At 36.8% G+C, this 26,977-nt stretch overlaps 1 protein-coding gene across 1 annotated transcript in view; it reads left to right on the top strand.

Annotated features, from left to right (window-relative positions):
- The window catches only part of LOC148832880 (plexin domain-containing protein 2-like), a 208,039-nt gene that overhangs the window by 69,257 nt on the left and 111,805 nt on the right, over positions 1–26,977 (top strand). The window contains exon 2 of the mRNA XM_088919330.1: positions 7,286–7,503. Within this exon, the coding sequence (XP_088775456.1) occupies positions 7,286–7,503 (218 nt within the window). The remainder of the gene's footprint in view (positions 1–7,285; positions 7,504–26,977) is intronic.

Here is a 26,977-nt window from a genome sequence, read left to right as displayed (position 1 = left end):
CCTGCCTCATGCCTGAATAATGTACTGCTGTACACTGCGGCTATACTTTTACACTCTGTATATTAGAGTTCTGCATGACTGCAATTTAATTTTTTGCAGTACTGTACGTTTACTGTACCCGTGTTTCTTACTGCACTTTTAAAGTGGTATTTTCCTACTTTATCCTTTGTATATCATCTCAGATGGAATCGTCAGTCAAATGAAGACTATTCTTACTACTATAATTAGCCAGGTTTTAATATGACATCTGTATTGTTTATTTTCATTTCAAAATCAATGTGCAGAGACCTTTGTACTGTACGTATCTTTTCTATTGGTTTTATAGTACTGCCTTTCCACTCCTGTAGGCTAATGAAAGGAGTTGTGACTGTCAAAATGAAAAGCTACCATTGTTTCTGAGAGGCAGCAAAACACCAACAGCAAAGAATTCACTACATTGGAGTTAATGGTACAAATAGACTTTCAGAAACGAAGCTCTCAGCTCCAGTAAACTAATCACATTTTTTATTTTCCTGGTTTTTGACACTTGAAAAACTGCAGTACTGATTGAGTTGTGAGTATTCCACTGAACTTACACATATGCCAAATAAACAAATATGCCAGATATGTTCTTTAAAACTTCATCAACATAAATATAATGCATTTTTAAAAACAAAGATAATCTGATATATTTTTAAAGTGTAGAAACTAAACAGCCATAAAAATAATTGAAAAGACTTATATCATACACAGTTTTTTTTTTAATCGAACTATTAGCATACAGTATAAATGTATCAACTCCCTGTAACTGTGTAGACAATCCTTGGTTGTCCAGTCTTCAGCCTGTGCCTGTTGCATGTGCATACTTTGTAATCCCCAATATAACTCAATTTCTGTACACCTGAGTTGAGCTTCTGAAATTGTTCAAGAGGAAAAATTGAAAAAAACATGTATTAAAAATAAAAACATGACAATGTCAATAGTTGGCTAGATTGCAGGGAGATCTGGAACTTCATAATGGCTAATCTCACATTAATCAATCTGTTTGAGAAGGGACAATGTGTTTTTCAAGAGCTTCCATGTCCCACGAATCTCTTGTACCAATGACAAATACAATTTTTTTGTGTTATCATATTTTTGAGGAAAGTTATCAGGAATTTATCAACCTGCAGAATATATATTGCAGTTTTGTTTTGTTTTTTTTCCCATATGTAACATGCACTAAACTAAGTGGAATAATTCAGTGCATATAAGGTCATACTGGCAATAAGAACAAGGAAGTAATAAGCAGTTCAGGTTATTGATCTATGAGCACTGTTGTGACTGTTCCATGAGGAACAGTTAAAATGCATGTGTGCACAATCTGTGGGGTACTGAAGGACCATGTGAGGCTGTTGAATATACTCCAGGGGGCTTCTGACCATTAAGACCATTGAGAGTAGGTGACTACTCTAAGGCAATGTTGCCTAGGAATCTAGTCTGGAGTACAGTAGGGGTTTTCTGCTTTGATGCAAACAGTTGCAAGTAGCAACTGCAGAGCAAGTTATGAGCTTTTGGTAATTAAGGAGATTTGAGCAGATTATTTAATTGCCTCGTAGTTCTGAACCTATGTGAAGGCTTGTGAATGCTACAGAGTGCTACAGAACAGATATAACTCTGTACATCTGTTGAGCTAGGAGGGATGCTAGCAGGTGTGGAAATATGTCTAGCTTAGGTTAGGAAAAAGAAGACATTGATTTTGCTTTATTAAAATGGGAAACATTTAGTGAAGCGGCACTGACATGTGCACCCAGAATTTGCTTTCCAGTTTGGCTTAGTGTTTACAGCCGTAAAACCTGTTAACAACCTGGACATTTATCCGAAGAGGCTTCGCTTTTGAGTGAATAATCAAAGAGATGATATGGAAAGCAGTGTCCTCCATGCTGAAATTATGTGAACTTTATACAGTATGTATCCATAGTCATCCTTCGTCGAGAGCTCCGTGTTTCGAACATTTTGCATTGAATTTATGTGCAAAAAACTTTGAACAAAATTCCAACCGCATTTGAAACATTTGCCTAGTGGCATGGGTTGATTTTATGATTTACTATATTTGTTTTTGTTGCCACTGAACAGTGGAATACTGAACTCATGCAAAGTAAGCTTTTGGAAATTGTAAGGGTATGCTTCATTGAATCTCTTCATGAGAATTTTAAAATAAATGTTCCCTTTTATTTACCTGAGAACCACCCCAAAACACATTAGTCATCCATTGCATCAGAAACATTCATCACATGCAGCGGGCTGAACTATGGCAAGCAGAGTCATTCAGACTTTCCATTTACTTTAACATCTCTACAGAACACATTGTGCAGTGAGAATAGCTCATGAATTCCTTACAGCAGCACCGAAGTGCTGTGGGTGCGAGTCGCTGCAGCTGATTGTACAAACACCATCTCCACCAAATCATACTGCAGCAGATAAACAGAAAATACTGCTTGATTAGGTAGGAAAAAACATAAAATGTTATTTTTCTTCTTTTCTTAATGTTATACTCTATCAGTTTTCGTGCTCTTTGGAGATTTCTGTGCTGTATGATCGTTAGCCCTGGTTTTAAAAATTGAATCTTGAACACTTTCAAAAATGTGTTTTTGGACACACAACTGGAGAATGTTTTTCTTATTTGATCAGCTTTAATCCATAGTGGCAAAATTGAGAATCATAAAGGGCTTCATTTGGCGAGATTTACATTTGTAAATTGTGCACAGCTCTATAATGCTTTTAATTAAAAGATTTATGTTGGAGAATATATTGATGCATAAAAAAGATATTAGAAATTTGCATTGTGGTTGACCTCCTGAGTATTAGCATGATCCTGGCAGTGTTGACACCTAGCCTCGATCAGCCTCTGTATAGATGGCTGTGGAATTTTCTGTCACTCTTCTGTGCAGCAGCAGCCAGCTGGAAGTGGCTGACCAGTCAGGGTTAGTCAGAAAAATGCAGCAGTCAGCACAGCTCCCAACATGTCTCGACACAAATTTGTCTTCTGTCTGGCCTATCAGGTGCAAAATATCATTTTTCATTTTTGAATAAATGAACTTTGCCCCTGAACAGTCTCCAAGCAACCAAATCATTTTTACAGACATTCAACCTTTTTTTTCTCCTGGAATTTTTCATACTGCAGCCAACCACAGTCTAAAACAGTTTTACAGATGGATCAGACCAATGTGACCAATGTGCTGGTGTGGTGACTTCCAGGTGGCCTACCCTTAACTTCCTCAATGATTGAATACTCTGTTACAGACAGGCTGCCTTCAATCATGTCAACAGCAAACAGGCAATCTTCATTTCTCTGGCAGAGCCATGTCTTTTAGTATTCTTGCATAAAATAAAATCATTTCTTTTGAATGGCTATTTAAATGCGTTTTTAATGCATTAATCTGGACACTTGTAATTCAAATCAAATACCAAGCACTGGAATTTTGATGAAATCTCATGACTTGTGCTCAGTATATTGTTATCCCTTAGAATAAATCTGCAGACTGGTCTCCTTCCTGTTAAAATACAAATACATTCACCGATCCATCCATTTTCTAACCTCTTTATCCAATACAGGATAAAGGGTTGCAGGGGAGCCCCTGGCAGGCAACAAGAGCAAGGCAGGATAAACCCTGGACAGGATGGCAGTTCATCACAGGGCACACAAAGACCCACACACTCACCTTCACACCTAGGCACAGTTTTCCAAACAGCCAGTTAACCAACCAGAAAGTCTTTGGAAACGGGAACACCTGGGGAAAACCCACAAGAACACAGGGAGAACATAAAAACTCCACTCGGATAGCATCCTTGGTCCAGAACTGAACCCAGAGTCCCAGCAGTGAAAGGCATGTACCACCATGTCATCCCCCAAGTCCAGAATACTGTATACATTTATACATTTAAAATTATGCATGCTTTCAATGACCTATTGATTTAAAACCTTGTCAGTGCAATGATAAGTCGCCCTGAGAAGATGAAACACTGCTCACATAAGCTCTTCATATGGCATCTGAATTGTTAGTCCCACTTTAACTAAAGTTACAATATTTGGTTTATTATTGGCAAAAACAATATAAATATAAAGGGTAATAAGGGTAATAATATAAATATAAACCAAATAAAAAGGGTAATAACTATAGCCCTATTGACAGCACTGAGAATGAACGTGTATTCACCAAATAATATTCCCAGTTATATCACCTATCATCATCTATTGTTTATTGTTTATTAAGTGTTTAATTTCAAAGATCCCAATTTTTTTAGGTAAAACCTAAAAATCCCATTGTGCAATTTTTAAAAAGACATGGCTCAGCTGAGAATTTCCCATGTTTGTCTTGTTGTCAGAAGTTTATGGATGAGTGTGTCTGACTGTCTGATTGATTGCTGAATAATTGCCAATATGCTTTAGCAAAAAAGCAGGTGTCATTTTGTATGCCATAATAAAAATGGCTGTTTGAAATGATGAATTGTGAGTCAGACCAGTGGCTAACTGAGTTAGAAACCACTAGGTGAAGTACTGGCCAGTAGAAACAGCGTATTTTTCTACTGGGTGTATTTTTATTAGGTGTATTTATTATTTATCGGGTATACATATTAGGTGAAACAGTGTATTTTTATTAGGGTGATAGACCAGCAGCCATATCATCCTGCAACTCACAACTGGCAACCCACTGAAGCTAATCGGGTGTGAACCTGGCAGTACCTGAATGGGAATCCTCCTGGGCAAGCTAAGGTTGCTGCTGAAAGTGGTGTTAGTAGGGCCAGCAGGGGACACTCACCCTGAGGTCTATGTGAGTCCTAATGCCCCAGTATAGTGACGGGGACACTATACTCTAAAAAGAGGCCATCCTTTGGATGAGACATTAAACCGAGGTCTTGACTCTCTGTGGTCATTAAAAATTCCAGGGTGTTTCTCGAAAAGAGTAGGGGTGTAACCCCAGCGTCCTGGCCAAATTTCCATTGGCTGTTACCAAACATGGCCTCCTAATAATCCCCATCTATGAAATGGCTTCATTACTCTGCTCTCCTCCCCACTGATAGCTGATGTGTGGTAAGCATTCTGGCGCACTATGGCTGTCGTCGCATCATCCAGGTGGGGCTGCAAATTGGTGGTGGTGGAGGGGAGTCCCCATTACCTGTACAGCCCTTTGAGTGGAGTGTCCAGAAAAGTGCTATATACTGTAAGCATAAGCAATTATTAATTATTATTATTATTTTAACAGGAGGTCAGTCCTTTTTCTTTTAAATCTAGAAATTGTTGCATGCTATCTAAAAAACTATAACAGAAATAAGAAGAGCTAATCCATGATTGGTTGAATTGATTATTATAAAAAATCCACAAAAATAGTGAAAAGTTTTTTTTTTCTCCACTAGTGTTGATTTGCTTGAGAATAATGGAACAATTCATAACTCAACTGAAAAGTTGCAGCTGGCTCTCATAATGAAATCCCCATGTAAAATAGGAAAAGAAAACACCCCTTTCATTATATTCTCTGAATACTGATAAACACACATTTGTTATTTGTTGGGGCGGAGTGGTGACTCTGTGGCTAAGGATCTGCACCTGTGGCTGGAAGGTTGCTGGTTCAAATCCCGCTGCTGGCAGAGAAATCCTACTCTGTTGGGCTCCTGAGCAAGGCCCTTAACCCCCACTGCTCCAGGGGTGCCGTACAATAGCACACCCTACGCTCTGACCCCAGGCTCTCTCCCTGTCCGTGTGTCTCATGGAGAGCAACCTGGGGTATGTGAAAAGATAATTCCTAATGCAAGCAATTGTAAAGGGTTAATAAAGTGATGTTATAAGCACATACCTTTCCCCATTTTTTCACTTCCTACATACATTCTTGTCTTATGTTTTATGATGTCTGAGGAAGACACTGTGAAGAATGTCAGTCCAGTAGTAAGAGAGTTAGTCTTCTGGGTTCCCAACTACACTTACAGATGCTTCCTCAGACCACTGATGATGATGACTTCTGTGACATGAGGGGCTGAGAGTCCTGGCTGTACCAGTTAATCACGATAGCATAGTAGCTGTCATTTTTGTCTTTCAAAGAAGTTCATATACCTGAAATTTTAGTTTTAAAAAATACATCATTAACTCATTGAATTCACCATCAGATTTTAGGTTAAATGCAGTATAGGTCTTGTTAAAATGAAAATGCATTCCACTCAGTGTTTCATTTTTAACAATGAGATGCTAGTGTTCAATGTGAATGAGAGAGAGCACATTATGAGGGGCAATGGAGGTACCAGAGATTTTAACAGTAACATGCGTTTACTAACTTTCAACGCATTTTCAAGACACAAATTTTGATAAAATGCAAAAAGGGTAACTTAAAAAACATTTTACTGTTAGTAACTTTAAATACCATTATTATATGCAATTAGACCTACTCTTTACTATTCATTTTTTTTAACTTTTCCACTCTCTAGGCTCCCTGTCAGGTCTCTAGGGTTTCAGTATCTGATTGTATCTCCCTGTAGCCTACACTGTAGATACTGTGGCAGAACTGCAATAAACACGTTTTAGAGGTCACTTCACCCCCTTGAAGCCTAGACAATATAGAATTCTGCCACAGTAGAAGGTGCATCGAACCATGTTTTGGTGCATCAGAGTTTGCCACTTTCTATTGAATGGCAAAGCATGGTCCTGAGCACACAAGTGACTGTGATTGACACTCAGCAGACACAGAGCAGAGCAACAAACATTAAAAACAAACCCGTAGGTAGCCGTATTGAAAATAAATAGGATGAAATTCTCTTCTTTTTCATTACTGTATGTTCATAAGCCCCTGACTAAAAAATGTACAAGCAGGTGTGTAACACGGTCAAACATTTTTTTGTTGATCAGCATAGTACTCTAATTTAGCATTAGCATGATTTTTTTTATCTTTTCAAACAATTTTCTCCTCATTTCTAAGGAGATGTATTGTTGAATATTTGACTTTGAATGTGTTGAATTTGTCAGTGTGAGGATTTTTAATACTAATATCAAATCCCCTTGTAATCTTCTCTGTTCAAGACTAATAAAGTTTAGTTGCTTCAGCCTGTCAGTTTAGGACATTCCATTAAGCTCCATCTGGTTGTATTTTTCTGGACTGATTCCAGAAATATCTTTAAAATCTATATTAGACCCTTTAGGGGGCTTAGCTGTATGATCCCATGTCTAATTAATTAAAACAAAATAGTTTTATTTCTGCAACATAAAGAACATGACAAGCACTTCAAAAGAGCCATGTGTCTGTGTGGATTTACTGCAAATACACTGTCTGTCTCTCTTTTTCAGGAGTACCATACATGTATGTCCAGGGAATACCTTCCACAGAGGAGAGTATTTCTGTAGATGTAAAGCTTTATAGTCACAGATGGAAAAGACAGACCTGGCCATCACAACCAAAGCCTATGGATAACAACAGAGCAAGCCAGGACCAGGATACGTCTGACTCAGAGCGGCTCCCTCTCATGCCATCTGATGAGGATAATGACAATAACACTCAAACAGAGGTATGAGGCTGATTTAAACACAAAGAGAATTGAATGCCCTGAATGCAGATGCTTGAAACCTTGCTATCTGGTTTTCTATGAAATTGCTGTATTCCATTATGTACATTATGAAACCTGTATCAGAAAGAAATAAAAGTAAGATTTGCGTAGAGAAATTACCAAACAAGTTAGATCCACATAGCTCACAGCTTGATGTGCCAAAAGAAACACACTGCTGGAAAATGGTTACACGAAGAATCATTGCAGTGCCATTACAGAGAAGATCAATTTCCAGCCAGTTAACCAGTGTCCTAATGGGTCTAATGGAAGAACTAACATAAATAAGCTCATTTTCAAAACCACGTCTGCATTATCCATTTATGTTAATATTGCTCAAATTACGTGCAGTCAGAATGTCTCCAAGGCTCTTGAATTAGTTTAAGAGCAGACTGGGTTGCACTATGGTGAGGTGGTTAACAGTGTTGTCTCACAGTTCTAGTCTCTTGGGTTCAATACAGGTCACCTGTCAGTGTTGAGTTGATGTGGACATACAGTACTGTATACTATAGGTTAGAGTTTATTTGATATTCTAAAGTGTCCCTCCAGGTTTATCCCTATGGGGAAGGTAGATGCCCTCTTTGTCTCATTACTTACTCATGAGTAGAGTGCCTTTAGTGCCTCTTTTCTATTTTACTAGCTCTGGTATTGTTAGAGAGGGTGTCACACAATGGCCTGAGCAAGGCCAAAGTAGGTACGTTTTATCTCAGACTGGCTCCGCTGTAAAAACACCCAAGCAAAACAAGTGCAGTCTATTTACAGTGCTCCCAGTCCCCCACACCAGAAAACAACCCCCCCCCCCCCCAAAAAAAGAAACAAAACTAATTATTCAAATAAGGGTAAATCCTCCTTATCTCCACCATAAGCTGACCCACGCCGGTAGTACCTACACCAAACAAACAGTGAGTAACATCCATTTTGAGAGCACTCTCCATTCACACCACAATACTCACTCATACTTGTGTTTAGGTATTTCAGTGTATATGAAATAAGGTATGTTTATGTAAGTGAATATATATGAAATTAAGTAATAACAGTTACTAGTCAAGCCCTGAGTGTGCACCCTCAGGAACTTATCTAGCAACTGCTCAATGGAAGGTGTATGAATGTTGTATTTTCTGTGCTATATGTACCCCGTGACAGACTCCTCTGTCACAGAGGGCTATTGTGGATTTGTGATACAGTTGTCATGACCTCTGCCTGAGGCAGCAGCAGCAGCTTAAAGAGCTTCTGTGGTTCTTTCGGGTCATCTTTGTGGTACGGAATCTACCCGGTGCATACAGTTCCTGGGGCATATGGGAAGTCACCAGAAACTGTGCTCTGACCCCAAGCTTCTCTCCCTGGCTGTGTCTCATGGAGAGCAAGTTGGCATATGCAAAAAGATAAATTCCTAATGCAATAAATTGTGTATGGCTAATAAAGTGATCTTATCTCTTACTGTGTCACGTACTTGGAACTGCTGACCCTTGTCAATGTCATTAGAAACTTGCTTCCCTACCTCAATGGAAGGCCATTCTTGCTCACTCCTGAACATGCTTCTCTATAGTGCCTGTAGGCTGGAGAAATACTATTTCACTGTAAAACATCACTCTGGAGCTCAGCATCCGTGCATGAATAACTAAGATCACTGAAACCAGGCAGAATGGCACAAAGAGGAAAAGGTTACAGTTTCCATGGTTGCTGCTGACAAGCTCAGCATACACCAGAGGAGAGATCCATACCTGGCCCTGGTATGGATTTCGATGGAATAGGAATGGGTTGGTCAGGTTGCTCCAGGGCTGTTAAAGGGCTTGTGGCCCTAATGTCATCCCCAGCAATTTTCAATGGGGTGTTTTACCAGAGCTGGCCAGTGTGTGGCACTAGGGAGCAACAATGGCTGCTGGTGATCCTGAGGGTGCTGAAGGCAGTCTGTGAAGTGCTTGAAAGGAAACGTTAAATTAACGTTAAAACGTTAAACGTAAAACAAGACTGTGAGGAGGCTAAAGGCCCACTTCTACTCAGGAGGGCACCATGTAGATGTTCGTGACTTCTGCTGCACATGGGGCATCTGCTGGTCATAGACCCCTCTATAGTATGCAAGTTCATCCACAGGGGGCAGATGCCCCATTGGACAAAAATGAGACGCGGTACCTGAAGTGTACCTGAGGAGCTTCATAGTGATGATAGGTGGAACATCAAGTTCCAGATGTTCCTGGAGCTGAACCACAGGTTTTAAAAAGACCGGGACCACCGCAACAATCTAATCATGCTAATGACAGGTTCAAATATGAGAACATGAGAAACAACAGGAAGGGTCAGAAACCTGGACTCAGAGACTTGGTTATCTTGTAGTAGTAGTAGTGTAGACTGAAGAAATGGGAAAAGAAAAAGTAAAAAGAAAAACAGTCCATGTAGGGATGTTTAAATGTGCTGTATGTCCCACAGGTAATATTTTATCTCAGTCTGAAAAGCTGTTGATCTTTTTATAGCCTCTTCCTTCTTCATTACAACCACATTATAAACTTTGGAGTATAAATCTTCCTAAAACAATCAGTCATGCATATCAAAATCTGAATAAAAAGTTTTATGTTTCTAGTGATCCATAATAAATTTCTACAAAAATCTTCAACAAAAACTAATCATTTTGTGACCTATTTACTTTAAGACATCACAATTCATAATTTCTGCTGAGCACTCTGTAGATGTCTATACTTTAAAAAAAACTTTTCTATCTGAAGATATTGAACTACATGGTGATGTGTTTCACAATTGTTATCATCAGATGCTCTGCTTAAATAGGTTAAAGAATTCTTATAGTTTGCCTTACTCACAAAAACAATGATTTTCCCATTTTACATGTTTCTCCGAGGGAGGATTTTGGTAATATTGATGCTAAAAATATACTGTATTCAGTAAGTAAAAGTCAAAATTTATTCTGGGTTCAGAAGCAAGGAGTGTGACTCATGTCAGCTAAAATGCAAAATTTTAGCCAAAAACCTTAATGTAAAAAAATAGTTCCAGTTTTTCAATCCATAATCTAGCATTGAGAACATAATGGAATCTCCTTGTTTCAATGGTCCTTACATTTTTTCTGTACTGTTTTTGCTCTTACATTTTTACCCCCTTTTTAAAATGTTTTTTTTTTGCCTTAAGAAGATTTATTTTAGTTCAAATGAACACTGAAATTCTGGCTTTTCCAGGATGTAGTCAAATGAAAACTTTTATAAGTCACAGGGACTATTGACATGAGAGCATGGAAGTCTAATATAGTTTTCAGCTATAAATTATAAGTCAAAATATCAGCCAGTCAGAGAAAAGCATTTACTCTTATGTCTATACTAACATCATTTCGTACATAGTACTCTTTAGTATTTCAAAATACAGTTTATAAGCTGAAATACTATAATATTATATTAAATATAGAAAGGACTGTGTACTTATGATAGATAAACACTGAGGCTACCTTAGTAAGCTTAGTAGAACATTCTGTCAGAAAGATGTCAAGATGTCAGAAAGAGGATAAAAGTAAGTTTTACACTTCTGTTAAATTGCCGTGACCCTTATTAAGAATAAACAGCTTTTAATATTGGGTATATGAATGATTTTTTGCTTAGAAGAAATCTGTGTGCAGAATCCTACTACTGTATTTACATTATGTTCATTGATTACATAGAGTTGCATGGGTTTTCTCTGGGTGCTTTAGATTCCAGTCCAAAGACATGCCAACGACATGCTATCCAGGTTAACAGTAAAATGCGTGTGTGTGTGAGCCCTGCAGTCGACTTCAGTCCCTTGCAGTCTGCCCTCATGCCGGGGCTTCAGTGACCCTGTATGGATAGAGATCATATGAAGGATCATGTAAAGGGTGTCTGTTACTGTGTAAGAGCTTTTGTGCTGTTCCAATTAGTTAGAACTGCTTGGCTCTCCTTTTTGGGCTTCAGACTAAAAATGGCACAGGATGCATTCTTTTTCAGGAATGATTAATTCATGCAAAGTGAAAGGCATGAGCCAGAAATTTGCTAATAACCATTAATGCATGTTCATGGATTATTATTGTATGATTGCAAATTCTTTAAACTTCCCAAAATTAAATTTGGTTCACCTACTGTACATTGGCAGTAAACACATTTCTTCACGTCTGGGTTCAGACCCAATGAATAACATATTCATGTCAAACAATCTTTTTATCAAGACTGACAGCTTGCTGGTATACAGTATTTAATCCACATTAACACAGCACTCTTCTGTAGTAGACAGCCATTTGATCACAGAGCCTTCAATCTCCTCATCTCCTCCCCAGGAATATTTATTTAGGCTTCTTCCAATTAGGCTTCTTCCAACACAGAGCTGAAGATGTCTTTTACTAAGGAATCATGTGAATGTCCTAGCGCTGCTTTTCGCATTGGGTAGTGAAGCTATTTCCTTTTTTTGAGCAGAAACTAGATTTTAAACTGCACTATTCCGATGGTAGATGTATTGGAGAAAAATAGCTGTTTTTCGAGACTAATAGCAGTCAGATAGCAAATATATACCTACTGCAATTTTCTGTTCCAAATGGCCTTGGTGACTTTCATTGAAACATGAAATATGAAGGAGATGGGAAAATTTGTTACATCTCACCCACTGTTACTTACTGATTGTATAGATCCATACAGATTTAAAGAGGTGTTATTTAAAAACAAAATTACTGTTGAACATAAGTTTTGTGATAGCTGTGAGGAAAATGGCAGTAATATGTTACGTGATCTGAACAGCACATTTTGTATCCAACTATATTGAACTAGTCACAGATTCGCAGCACTGTTGTTTTAAATCATCTTTACCTCAGACATAAATTAATTTTTGCACAATGTGATAAAACTAAATGTAAATCAAAACAGTATCTTGTAAACACTTACATAGCTTTCTGTATTTTTGCTTTTGCACTGCTTATATACTGTAGATCTAATTTAAATACTTACAGCAGCTTAAATATCCATTTTACTGTATACAGTGTGTACAGGGACATGCAGAGTGGGGAGTCTACAGTGGCTCAAGTCCCTGCCCCTTTGCCCTCATTGGCCTGAGTGTCCGCCTCCTGTTCATTGTAAAAAGTGGAGTAAAAAGCAGCAGTAAGCAACGTAGGCTACTACACCTGTGAAGGTCCTGTTAAACATTTTTGAATGGTGAGAAGATACACAGAGTTTTCATAAGGACTGTACAAAATTAACACACCAAAGGTGTCGTATTGAGCACTTTGTGTTTAAGAAAGACTATTTTCATTCATCTATTCTAAGTTTGCAAAACGACAAACTCGCCACGTTATTGTCTGCATGGCTATGTAGCTAGCTAGATTTGAGATCTCCTTAAGAAAATGTAGTTAACTGAGTAGACAAGCCAGTCTTTTTATATTTGATATAAACAGCTTACATGCATTTTCTTTGTTGTATATATATGGTTCAGTTACAGAAACAGGAGAGCATGCCTTCAGAAAAAAGAATAAGAAAAATAAGAGAGAAAAAACTTAGGGAGGCAGCTAAAGGGAGTACATCATTTCATAACTGGGTCACAACTAGCAGCAGTCGAACAGGTAAATGGTCATCAAAAAAGCCAGTTCATCGGTACATGTTGTACGACTTAAGTTTTGATGAATATTTACAAAAAATAAACAGTCTATATGAGTAGTAATTCCATTATCATTTCTGGATATCTCTGCCAAGGTTTTTTTTAGGACACCATCAATAAATAATTCTATTGGAATTACCTTAATATGTAATTATAAAAATGTATGGTGATGTATAAAACAATGCTTAAACGTTTAGTAGTGTATATTGAGTATATTTCAAGAGATATCCAGTACATAATAATAATACAGATATAATGCTTTATAAGACAAGTAAATGATCTGTATCTTTTTAAACTTTTTATTTAAACTGGCAGATGATAATTTCTAGCAACTTACTGAATATTTGTACCACAATATACACTTTTTTGGGGAAAACAAATCTTTGATTTGATGTGCTATCATGTGAACTCTTGCTCTTAAGATGGAAAGAGATTGCATTTGGTATTGCATGTCATTAGATTGTAATTCTTTTATTTGCTCCGTCATCTTGTTAAGATGTGTTATATCAGGAAAATAAAGTACTGTACAGTATATGCTCAGTAGAAGGGCTGTAATATCTTAATGTCTGTTAATCAAACTTAATAATCAATTATGGACAATCATTTTTTGCCAAGGTTGTGAATATTATAATGCCTCCGAAGTCACATCCAAACTTCCTGTAAAATTATACAGCGGGCACTGATTTGTGTCCAGGATACTCTAATGTAACAAATCCTGCCCTGGAAAGTACTCCTTCTCCCTTTCTGAGCCACTGCCCATCGAAAGGTCTCTGCACATCTCTGAGTGTGTAGTTATTTAACTAACCAGTTTTATAATTTGTTCCCAGTAAATTTTATTATTCTGAAGTTTGGTTTTAAGTGACTTATAGAATTATCGCAGGGATAGTGTTTTTAACTCACCATTTTGTGAGTGGCTCTTGAGCATCTGTACCACCTCCATATTGCTCATACCAGTTGGGGGATAGATGGAATGAGTGCCATTGAGTTGGTGTCAACTCATGGCGACCCTATGAATAGTCCCCCCATCACTATCCATAGAGTTCTCATGGCAAGATACAGAAGTAGATTGCCAGGCCTTTCTTCCACGCGGATAATGCCAGTGTTGCTGTTGTCACAGAAACATGATCTACCGCCACCAACACCGCCCCATAGTGCTGCTGCCCAGTATGGCTTATTAGAAAACCTTGGGCCCAATGTGGGACATGAACCCACTACCCTGAGATTATGAGTCTCGTGCTCTCCCGACAGAGCTAGTTGGTGGCGTTCATACCCCCCAGTTACTAGAGATGAAAACAAATGAGGAAACTAAAATGTAAGCAATGTTTTTTAGCCAGCTGTAAGGCATTTCAAGTTAAATATGCCTTTTTTGTGAATACAGTATCATAGCTGTGCAAATATGAAGGTACGAATATATGAATATGAAGGTACACAAAACCTCAGCCCAACATTGCACATGGCAGTCCGAAGCTGTGAGACAAAATCCTCACCATGGTGCTTTGAAAGACTTCCAGTGTAACAACTGTGTTGGCAACTGATGATAAACTTTCACATTTAAATGGAGACATTTACCACAAGAGAGATGCAATAAGTGTAAATGAACACATATAGAAAACAGTCAGTTTCTTCTGAATGTGTATTTTTAACTGGCTGATTTAGGAACCAAAGTTTTATCACAAAACAATTGCAGAACTTTTTTTAAGATGCTTGTTGAAAGGTTGTAAATTTTCTAAAATCTGTATAAACCAATTTTATAGGTTTAATTTTTATATGTTATATTTCATTTAATAAAATATGCCACATAACACATAAACTGGAAGTACTGTAGGTGTAAAGCAAAGACATTTGTTACATAAATTAGATTTTATTTTTTTATTTCGTTTTTATTTTTGCCTCTTTCAAAACTCATGTTCACAAATTCACAAAAGTTAAGCAAATGGGTCCCATCTTTCTTATTGATGTATTCCTCAGATATGAAAAAAAAAACATTTTCCAGAAAATAGAAAGACAAATCAGTGGTAGATGAATTGTCAGTGCATCCTGTCTTTTTGAAGTAAACATTGACTGGGCCATATTTAATTAATGTTTTTTTACTGGATCATCTTCACTGTTGCTGTAGGCAGCACTAGATATTCTGTTGACTAACAATTCACAATGCATAAGGGTTTAATGAAAGTATTAAACAGAAATGATTGATTGCAGTTGAGTCAGCACTGAAGAAGTAGAGCAATACGTATAAGCAAAGACAATTATTCTAAGCAATTATTTAGCACTTTAAGAAGCCACCTTTAAAGGTGCTATATCAAATAAAGTTTATTATTATTCTGCTGTAATAACTGTTTTCATCATTACATTGATTTAGTTTGAGTGATAACAATCTTAAAAAACATTACCTCAACAACTCAATATGAATAATATGAATTATAGTAGCTAATCCATTGCATTTTCTAAATCTAATTGCCTTATTGTCATGTGTTCTTTGTCCTTAATAATTTGTCCTCATTTAATATACATTCATAAAGCTAAAAAGCTACTCTTTGTACTACAAAACACAGATCTATCAGGCTTAACTGTTCGCTTTAAATGAAATGGGTACATTGTCAATGTAAAATCACCATCAAATTGAGTTTCTCCATAAAGAAGGAAAAACAAGATTGATAATAGTAAGATATAGTAAGAAGTCTAGTATGATATAAATAGTAAGATAAAATGTCAAAAGATTTTTGCACAACATTGTACTTCTTCAAAACATGTAGCAGACAGATATCTATGCAGTCATTAATTATATGCAGTAAGACAAGAGTAGTTACTGCCTTTCTATTGATATATTGTAGTTAGTCATAGTGCCACATTATATACTTATTATTATACTTATTTTTCTATTTAATATTTTTAATTTTAAATTTTTAATTTAAAATAAATAAAAATAAAATATTGTTTCTAGTAGAATTCTTCTCATACATAAAATTGTGATATTTATTTGAAGGCTAATGAGAATTAGATGTAGTCAAAGAGTTGTTCCATGCAGTTCTGTGCTAGGCTTAAATTGAAAATGAGTAAAGATTTCATAGTCAAAGGTCTCAAGGCTATTTCAGCAAAAACAAGGGCAATATCATTACTTGTATCCAGGTTTTCCATTTGTTTTGAATTTTTTTATTTCACAGTTTGGATGACAGTTTTGAACGATTTACAGTTAAGTGTGTCGCCAAATGTCTGAATGAAGGGTTCTGTCTACTGGAGCAGGGATTTTGACTTTTCATGGTACGCTGTGGCTGAAGGAGTAACAAATAATCTGGAAGTGTGCTGCTTGAAAGTATTGAGTGAAATAGATTGTTAGAGTGGTCTTAAATTACTTTTATTAGCTTTTTTGACAAAAAAAAATTAGTATCAGCAGAGGTTAATAAATATTTCAGAAAGCAAACCTCAGTGGAGATTGAATCCTGGCTAGTGTATGTGAGAGAAGATGGGTTAGTATACAGAAAAGCAGAATTCTGAAGGGAGTAGCAGTGACCAGGGACAAGAAAGATTAATCAAAGGGTTACAAAGTACAAAAAAAAAGTTTTCTTCTTCAAATTATGCTCATTTTTATTCTTAGACAAAGTCAACTGAAATATGTACTAGTGTATCAAAAGGCACACTAGGACAAGAGTATAGGTACAGAAATATAAATTAAATACAGAGTTAAACCTGTGAAATACTGATGAAGTTCACCAGTCTCATTTCTTAACATTTATTCACAAGAAATCCTCACAGAACATGTCTGATGGTATGGATAATTACAATGAAAACTTATGACAGTGTACTCATTTGCCACCGTATTTTCCCTCTTGCACAGTATCCACATTTGGTTGATGTCTAAGACTTGCAATTACACTTTTCAATATGATCCTATATTTAGAATCTACACAATCTACTCAAAACTGATAAAGTTATAACTTGCTGATAATATCTAAATAAAATTGTTCTTTTTAGATAAATACAAGATTCTCAATTACATACTGTAGGTATTTAACCCATTTGCTGTGGAACCGTTAAATCATTTTAGGTGCAAAAGAACAATCTGAAAGGTCACCACGTTATAATAACAGTCTATGTCCTTGCTGAATCATATTGGATTCAATTGGCTTCAGATTACATGCATCTGTCACATTAACTTCCCTCAAATAAATATTGAATTACAAGCCAAAAACTCAGTGATTTGCAGTCGTACACAAATTGACCACAAAGACCAAGGAGCTTTTAAACCAAATCAGGGATCAGGAGAAAGTTTCTTATCCCTTGAAGTACTGTACACTGAAGTGCTTTATTAGGAATTGGAATGTGCATCATACACTACACAATACTTAGATCAGAACTTCCAAACTGAGCGTCTTGTTGTTCATACAGAACATTTACTGTACATTATCCTAGTCCCTGTACATACATGGCTTGTGTGGGTGAGAGGCAAGAAAGAAATCTTTACTGTAACAAGCACTGCTCTTACCAGCGAAGAGCAGCGAATGAAGGTGGTGGACTCAGATGCCAGGCGGAGCAAACAGGCAAAGTAGCAGGCAGGTGTCGGTAATCAGTGCAATTCAAGCTGCAGTCAGAAAACAAGCAGACTTCCTAGCCAACAGGATAGCGAAAAGTAAACAGGGAAAATCCAGGAGCAAAACCAGGGCACAGACAGAGATTCAAGGCCAGAGAAACAACTAAGTAGAGCGCAGGAAAAATCCAGCTGAAACTGGAACAAAGACAGGGCAGAGAATACTGGGAAAACTGGCTTTTAAATAACTGCTAGGTAAGTACTGGGTTAATAGCGATCAGGTGGGACAGACTCCCTGCCACTTTGTTTTAACAAATTGATTGGCAGATGGAAGAACAGGATTGTTGATTGCCATGGTTGCCAGGACACATCTTCTGGTAGTCTGTCTGTAGCAAGTACGACATTTACTGAAAATTAACATGAACATGATATACTATAGGTATGGCTGAAGGATATATGGTCAAAATAACAATATTTTGATTGAATTGCAAAGCACTATGTCTGGTATAAGCCGACCATTCTGTATCACCAAGACACCACCATCCTTACTCCATGGTGGCAGCACCATCATGTTATGGCATCATGCATCATCTTATGGTGGCAGCAGCATCATGTTATAGCAGCAAACATGTAAATTGCTCTTCAGCATTTACATGTTTCCACATGGTCAGCTTTTAAGATCACATGGGCTCAGCTATCATTTCTACACTGATGATACTCAAATATACATCCATACCAAACCTGACACTGATGGCTGTCTCTGTTCTATCTAATTGCATTTCTGACATAAAAACTTGGATGACTCAAAATTTCCTTCATCTTAACTGTGACAAGACTGAAGTCATGCTTATTGGCACCCCCCATCAACTTTGTAAAGCCAATCCTGTAACCCTATCTGTAGATGGTTCTGTACTTGAGCTTCAGTCTAAATTGAAAAACCTTGGGGTGATATTCGATTCTGGATTAACATTCGACCCCCATGTGCAGCATATTGTCAAAACATCTTTTTATCACCTCAGAATGTCGTATGTTATCACTAACTGTGGCTGAAAAGCTGATCAACACATTTGTGTTCTCTCGAATTGACTACTGTAATACTCTACTCGCTGGGGAATCTAAATCTACTTTGAAAAAAATGCACTATGTCCAAAATTCAGCAGCCAGAATCCTGACCAGGTCTAGTGCAAGTGATCGCATTACTCCTATCCTGGAGTCTTTCCACTGGCTTCCTGTCAAATTCCGTGTGGACTTTAAAATCCTCATGCTCACCTATAAGGCTTGCCACCTCAGTACCTGTCTGAACTATTATCACCCTACTCAAAACCTCGCAACCTTTGCTCTTCTAATTCTGCTCTCCTATCTGTCCCCCAAACCCATCTACATTCTATGGGTGACAGGGCCTTCTCCTGTTAAGAGATATCAGAGAGTCACCTTCTCTAAACATCTGAACTATTATTGCCCTACTCCCCCCTTCGCAACACTAGGTACACTGGTCTCCTAACTGTCCCCCAAGCCCATCTACATTGTATGGGTGACAGGGCCTTCTCCTGTTATGCCACCAAGCTCTGGAACTCTCTGCCCAAGGATATCAGAGAGTCACCTTCCCTAAACTCCTTCAAAGCCAGACCCAAAACCTTCTTTAGAAAAGCCTTTACTTAACTGGTTCCATTCTTCACCCCTCTGCTTTTCTTAGTACCACCATTCAAGGTCTCCTCTGTATATTGTAATTGTGTTTTATCTGGTGTATTGTTTTTATTTATTGTTGTTGTCATTCTGTAAAGCGTTTTGAGAGGCCACCTTTAAAGGTGCTATATAAAATAAAGTTTATTGTTGTTGTTATTATTATTATTATTATGGGGATGCCTCTCAGCAGGGACTTCAACGTTTGTTGGAAATAAGAGAAAATGCATTGTGCAAGGTCTAAGCAAATCCTATAGAAAAACCTGCAAGGAAGATATGCAAAGTCTGCACTTGGTGAAAGCTCCTTTGGAAGCAATTATTGCTGTCAGTAGCTTCAGATATGTTGCAGCCAGCTTTGCGTGGTGGCAAAGTATAATTATTGCATAGTGTAATTATCCTTTCCTCCTGAGAAATTTGTTCCAGCTCTGACAAGTTTGTTTATGATTGCTGATGGACAACAGTCATCACCTCTCACCATACATTTCCTACTGGATTCCAGTCAGGACTTGGGTTACTCAAGGACATTGACTCTGTTTGACATTGACACTGACACTTTTTCCTACTAAAGTATTATTTTTCAACCTGTCTTTATATTTATGGGTGACTCAAGAAGGTTTTCCTGTGGGATTTGCCTGTATATATTAACATCCCTCAGATGGACAATGGACAATGTTCAGTTTGATTGTTTCATTTTTATTAAAATAAATGTATTTGATATATATATACTGTATTATATAGCATATTTTACAATACAGTATCTCAAGGCACTTACCAATAAAACAAGATAAAGTCAAAAATAAAAAAGACACTTATACATGGATAAACAGTATAAACACAGGATTATGAGCTAGTGTTTGAAAAGACTTGATTTGAAAGTGCAGTGACTTGCAAGATTTGAAATGTGCTGTGAGATAATTCCAGTCTTTAAGTAAAAGAAGAAAAAGCACAGTCCAAAAAGTACAAATGAAGTCTAGGTTTACAGAGAATTTACAGTTAACTGGTGCAGTTGTAAAGGCAATTCAATCAAGCCTAAAACAGGAGAAATATGTTCATGCATTAAATTATGTTTCAGCTTGTTGCTGAATAATTATCAAGCAAATGCTAATTATAATTATCAAGCCAAGAAAAGACAAAAGCATGCATTGGCTTTTCTGAATCAGATTGGGAGACACCAATGAATTAACAGTGGTTTAAAGATGCAGGATAGACACTTGTGAATGTGAATATGAGATTCAAACACAGAGCTCAGATCAAAGGTGATATTGAGTAGCTTATCTAAGAAGCTGGACCTATTCAAGTGCCATCAATAGTTAAAGTAAAATGTACGTAATGTAGGTGCAGTTATACACAATTGTAACTTTGATCTTGTCAGAGTTTATGTGTAAAAATGTTACACATTGCATTAGTTGTTGTGTCTGTTTTTAGTGCCATCAAAGCAGTGTAGGCTACATGACTATGTACAGTAGATAGAGCTTGATTAACTTCAGATTTCTTGCAAACATAAATTTGGTTACTCTAGGAACAACAATACCCAAGAATCAGATGCATTTGAGGATGTTTATTAAATGCTTATAGAAGTATAGTGAGATTTTCCTTAACCTGCTTGGCTGACAGCCAGCCTCCTGCCCATAGACGAATGCATAAAAGGAAAGATGGGAAGAATTTGAAATTACTAGGCTGAAAGACCTAAATTGTTGGACTTTTATTGGACTGTCTGACGAAAGGTGATGTTCATTTCAGGACATTAGAATTCGTTCTGATATATGCGTTGATTGCCCCTGATGACCAGTTACCGCACTGCTTAATTGTGTAGTTGGGAATATCTTGACTGGCTGCTGAGAAGGCTGTGCCTGCCCATGAGTGGTCAGAGAATTGTTCTGTAGATAATCCTGGATTTTGTTGATGATTTTATTGAGCTGTGATGATTAGAAATTGATTGACCCATTGAGATGATAATAACATTTCAACCTTGGAGAATCGTCTCCATTTATGGATGATGCAGAAGACATGAAGAAAAAATCAGAGGTTCAGGGTACTGCAAACCATTGACCTGAATGATGGCATCCATAGCTGACAGGAGGTGCTGTCAGTAAAATTCTGGAGATCATGAGGTCACGAGTCAATCAGCTTCATGAGAAAACAGAAACGCAGGAAACATAGGAAAGAAGGGCAGCCCATTTTACTCATCCTCAGGTAAATGCTATAACCAAAGCTCTGCCTTGGAATCTGAATGAGTTATGTGGTGATGGAAGGTAAAGACTAATACAGCAAGAACTAAATGAATGCTCGGCCTTGTGGGATTGAGCAGACCCACCAAAGACAGGAGTTCCTCTTTGTAGTACGAGATTTAGATGACAGGTAAGTGGAAATTTATTTCAATAGCTAGAGGGACCAGATGTTTTATCCATGGTGAGAAGGAGCCCTGATTTTTTTAAATGGAGATCAGAATGGACAAGGTTGTCATGGGGGAGTGCTGGTAAAATCTATCAAAACACATTCGTCGAGAAGAGTAAGGAGAAAAAGAAGTTCATAATTATTTCACAGAATCCAGCAGAGTGCTTTGGTTAGGGTGTTAAATCAGATGGTTGTTTTAAGATAGTATTTTTGTAGGCATGTAAATTGCAGCAGTGCATTTCAATCTTCAGTAAGGTAGAAAGGCCTGATTAAACAGAGTGGACAATGAAGCTCAATGTGGCTCAGAAATGGGTGACTAGATAGGCAAAACCAGCTGATGGAGAAGATGCAGCAGGCAACTGCTTGTGAGGAGCCAAGAACTGTTCCTTGAGTCTGGAAAGATCAGCATCAGAGTAGCATTTCTGGAGATCTGGGAGGCAGTGACAGAAAAGCAGATAGGAGGAAATTTGCTTTGTACACAGTCCAGAAGCAGAAAAAAACATGCTTAACAGAGAGGTCTACTAAAACTATAGCTTTTGGGAAATGGCGTCGGGAATGATTATGATTTGGAACAACTAAGGTGGAAGTGACTTGGTTATCATTGTCCCTCCCAAACATCAGTTAAGAACTCCCTCCATGTGTCATCAACATAGAATTGACAACTGATGCCATACCTACGAAGAATCCGATGCAATACAGATAATAATAAAACTGTTCTTACCTGCTGCCTCTCCAAATCTTTCTATTATTGGTTTAAATCAACAGTTACAACACATTTATTGAGCATGAGCATCCGGGAGTGTGATGTGAAGTTATTTGATACCATTTGATATCAAAATGTTAAATGAGTATGATGCTTGGGTGACTTTTTTCCGCAATTGAATTTGTAAGTTGAAAATTGAAACCTGCACATGTATTTAAATTGCTACAGAAAGTTCTTTACAAATGAAATCCAATCGTAGACTGATGTTACATTCCTGACCGCGATTTCTTTATTAAAATTTTGATCAGTGGGTAAAATAATTCAGTGGAACAGTCTTGACTTGTATATAGGTTTCACATTCTGTCTTACAAATACATTTATAGTGTTCCGAATACATTCATATTTTTGTTACTTTTTGGCTGTGCGTTTTCTTGCTTGCCCTAGTGACATTGTACTTGAGAAGTTATCTCTCACAGACAGGAATAATGTGATAAACACATTCTTACACATAAAAGGTGTGTACATTTCCATGAAGTCTATTAATTCTAGTAACATGTACTTTATTTTTATCTTTTCCAACATAGCAAAAAGTTGGTGTGAGGGTGAGCTGTCTGAATCCAGTATTCAAAGGCCATTTTAATGGTTATCCATGTTCAAAGCAACTGAATAAATAATAAATTGCATCATATGAATTTATAAAGTTACAAATTAGTAGTATAATTTATAGAGAATGTTATTTTATTATTTTAGATTTTTTATCTGTAGTTATTTGTGCCCTGTATCTTACAGGAATGTATCACATCTTCAGGACCTCAGAATTTAATTAAAGTCAGTTTTCAGCCTTTGATTACCTCTGAGTCCATTTTTGTTACTGGCCTTTAGTCTGTTCCATTTAAGCTTTATTTATTTCCCTCTTGTATATTTTAATAAGAGACAGCCGACTACCATTCAACATACATTCAAACAGAATTCAGGCCTGTCTTGTTCTGTCTGGATGTATTTTAAAAAGACCATCATTCACATCCATGTGGTGCTGTAGTTAGACTTTTGGCATTTTTGCTTTTATCCTTTCCTCAAACTTGCATTGAGGCGGCAAGCAGGAGACAACATGTAACTTTTGTCAGTAATCATTAACATTTAATTTTAGCTTAATTTAAGTGCATAAACCTTATTTTGCCTCTGTAAATGTCAAATCTCATTATTTGATTCTTTGTAAATTTATTCAAGCCTTTGCACTTTTTTCACATGTTGCTTTAAAACTTGCAGTCATGGAATTTTGAAGACGCAATTACTATTTGCTACAGATGCCGCCATCTAGAATGCACATCAAAACTTGCACCATGAGTAAACAAGTTGTAATACTGTCATTGTCACATTGGTGTCATTTGGCTTGCCAGATTTAGCACTTCACAAGAATATTAACACACTTGTGGTGTGTTAGATGTTAGCTTAATTGAATCGGTTGTACTGTTTTTTTAAATCCTCTTAATATTAAATATTAATATGGAATAATGTAATTTAAGGGTAATTTTTGTAGCAGAAAATAAACATAACTTAAGTATAATAACATTTCTAAATAGTATTAACAATGTTATTTTCAGAATATAAATTAGCTGTTGTGTGGTGAGCATCAGGTCAATGCTGCACAGTGGTGGTGGTGGAGGGGAGTCCCCATTACCTGTGAAGTGTCTTCAGTGGAGTGTCCAGAAAAGTTATTATTATTAAAAACAATAAACAAAACGTGTTTTCATTCAGCATTTTTATTCATATTTTTTATTTGAAACACTTCTGATTTTATTGGTTTCACGTCCGCTGCAAACAATTATAACATCATAACATAACATTTTAGTTATTTGTTTATATATTGTTAGAAATGGGGGGTTAGAAAACTGGTGAAAATCAGGAATTGATCGAGCTGTTTAGTCAGTGAAATTATTATTCATAACTTCCGACTTGTAAGTGATTTCTAGCAATATACCTGAACAACTGGTATAAGTAGAGGCACATGAATTTTATGTTCTCTGGCACAGCTTTGTTGAGAGGAGTAACAATCCAGACACACTTGGTTAATAAATATTTATTACAATGACAAAACACAAACTACATTACACACAACATACAACACAAGTTAGTTTATGTACAGTATTTGCAAACAAGGTGTTTCAGAAGCCTAACATCACCCAGAAAACCCCAGAACACTACTAAGCAATAATATTTTAATATGCCTACAGAGGCAACACAAGAGATGAGCTGCCTTCTAAATAAATACAAAGCAACCTGCAGTTAAATCTCTCTCTGCACCCTGGATGCCATAAAATAAATGGGAGCCTACATCCCTATCCGTAAAATGCACCCTAAGCAGGAAAGACATTTTTAACTGAGGTAACTTTTACCCAGGAAACACAGAAAAGCATGCTCTCTCTAACAAGTTTCAAACACTTAGCTCTAGTCAGTTTGAATTGGATGATCATGAAGTAGGGGTTTTCGCCTGGCGCAAGCTTCAAGTCCCCTGCAGACTCCTCTCTCTTCTCCCTGCTTCTCCTCATTTCTTCTTCCTTCCCCCTTCTTTCTGTCCTCTTCCTGTGATCTTATATTGTCCCTTTCTGTCCTGCTCCTTTGCAATCATTAACCCACAACTTGCTTAGGTATACTCAGATAAACTTTACAATTGTTTCTGCTCAAGGAACCCCCCCAAACCTCAGCAAAACATCCTCTCTCTTTTGAAGTGAGAAGCGTCCAAGTGTCACAAACTGTATCTGAAATCCAAGAGACACTTCTCAGTCACCTAAAGCTGTAACAATAATATATACTGTATATGTAAATAATAGGTATCGTCTTTTTTGTAGTCTAATGGAAAATGAAACTTCTGATCAAATAAATCCATAAACTAATCAATTCCCGCCACGTGGGAGGCCCGGGTTCGATTCCTGGCCAAAGCACAAGCTGTACTTTAACAAATTGCCCCTTGAGGATAATAAAGACAATTTCTCTGATAATAAAATATAATAAATAATATGTAAACTGTATTACCATGTTATTAATTTTAAATATCACAGTTATATATAAAGTGATATAATATAAGTGATATATAATATATAAGTAATTAATATAATACATTAAACCTAATATTTAATTAATGTTAATAATAAATGTAATAATAACATAGATGAACATGGATGTACCAATGTATAAAGCTATCAGTTTGGTGAAACCTGCCATACTGTAAGTTGAATAAAAGAAACCAGCCACTTCACCACAAAACCAACAATCTCCCAGATGCTCAGAGAGTAAGGGAATTCAAAGATACAATGCCTGCAATTTGCTTTCTCAGTCTATATGGGGTGGGGGGATGGGGGGGATGTTTTGCATTTGAATAATGGTATTGTGTGTTTGTGTGAATGGTAAAATTAAGTCAGTCTCCAATGTAAGCACAATTAGTTGCTGTTTTAGCCTTAAAAGGGGAAAATTAGGAAACATTTTCTTAAAAGGATTTAATGAGCGTGTCTTAATCCTTCATATATTATGCATATCCTTCAATATTTTTTAAAACTGAAGATGCAATCTGGAGTTTTTCATTCTATCCTTTTGCATGTTTAACTTCGGTGGGGACACATGCTTGTTTCTTATTTCTGATTTTCTTTGAAAAACTAAAATGATCAGGTGCCCAGCACTAGCTCTGACATGAATGTGTGATAATACCCAGCCCAATGCTCCCTGAATTTAAAAAAATGTGTTTACTTTTTTCACATTTTGCCTGTCACACCCCTCCTCCACCTCTGCAGCTACCCCTTGGTTAGTTTTCTCTCTGCAGGGGGTCCCAGCCTCCTTGTCCTCGGGGGGGGGGGGGGGGGGGGATTCAGGGGTGAACACTTTTTTGGTATGTTTTCATCACATCACTCATCCTAAATCTGTTTATTGTCTTAATGATGTTTGAAGTAATATTGCATTTCTATATTATGATTATTAACAATGGGAGAAAATTAGACCATTTTGTATATCTACCCAGTATTAGCAAAATATTATAAAAATTGTTCTTTTTCTATATTACATCTTGCAAAGTAGGTGATAGTATCAAACTCCTTAAATCTATTATTTACATTTAATTGCTTAAAGATAAAGTTTTTACAAGTCTATCCAAAACAACTTCATTTATATACAGGTGACAAATAAATATGTCAGTTTCTCTTCCAGCACACATAAATCATCTTATCATTTGTGCTAGTTTAACAAGATCTCTTTAACTTTCTGAACTCTCTGAACAATTTTAAATGTAATTTCTTTAACCATGATTGTAAGGCAATATTTACCCAATAATGTACAAAATACAGTGTAGTTGTCCAAACTAATTTCTGGAAAATTTTGAAATATTGCATTTCCATTCATTCACAGGGAGGAATGAAGCAGGGTTTTCACATATTCCTTATATGGTAATGTGTCATTTTTATCTTTTATTTCCATCCAAGAACAGATTAACTGTAAAATACAGAAGGTCAATACAGAGTTAAAATTACCCTCGAACAAACGCAACACTTTCTCAAGAACAGCGACAACAACTA

This window comes from Atractosteus spatula, chromosome 6, assembly GCF_055471065.1.
Source record: "Atractosteus spatula isolate fAtrSpa1 chromosome 6, fAtrSpa1.hap1, whole genome shotgun sequence".
In the NCBI taxonomy this organism is placed as follows: Eukaryota; Metazoa; Chordata; class Actinopteri; order Semionotiformes; family Lepisosteidae; genus Atractosteus; species Atractosteus spatula.
The sequence above is the reverse complement of the archived record's forward strand: the minus strand, read 5'-3'. Positions and strand labels throughout refer to the sequence as shown.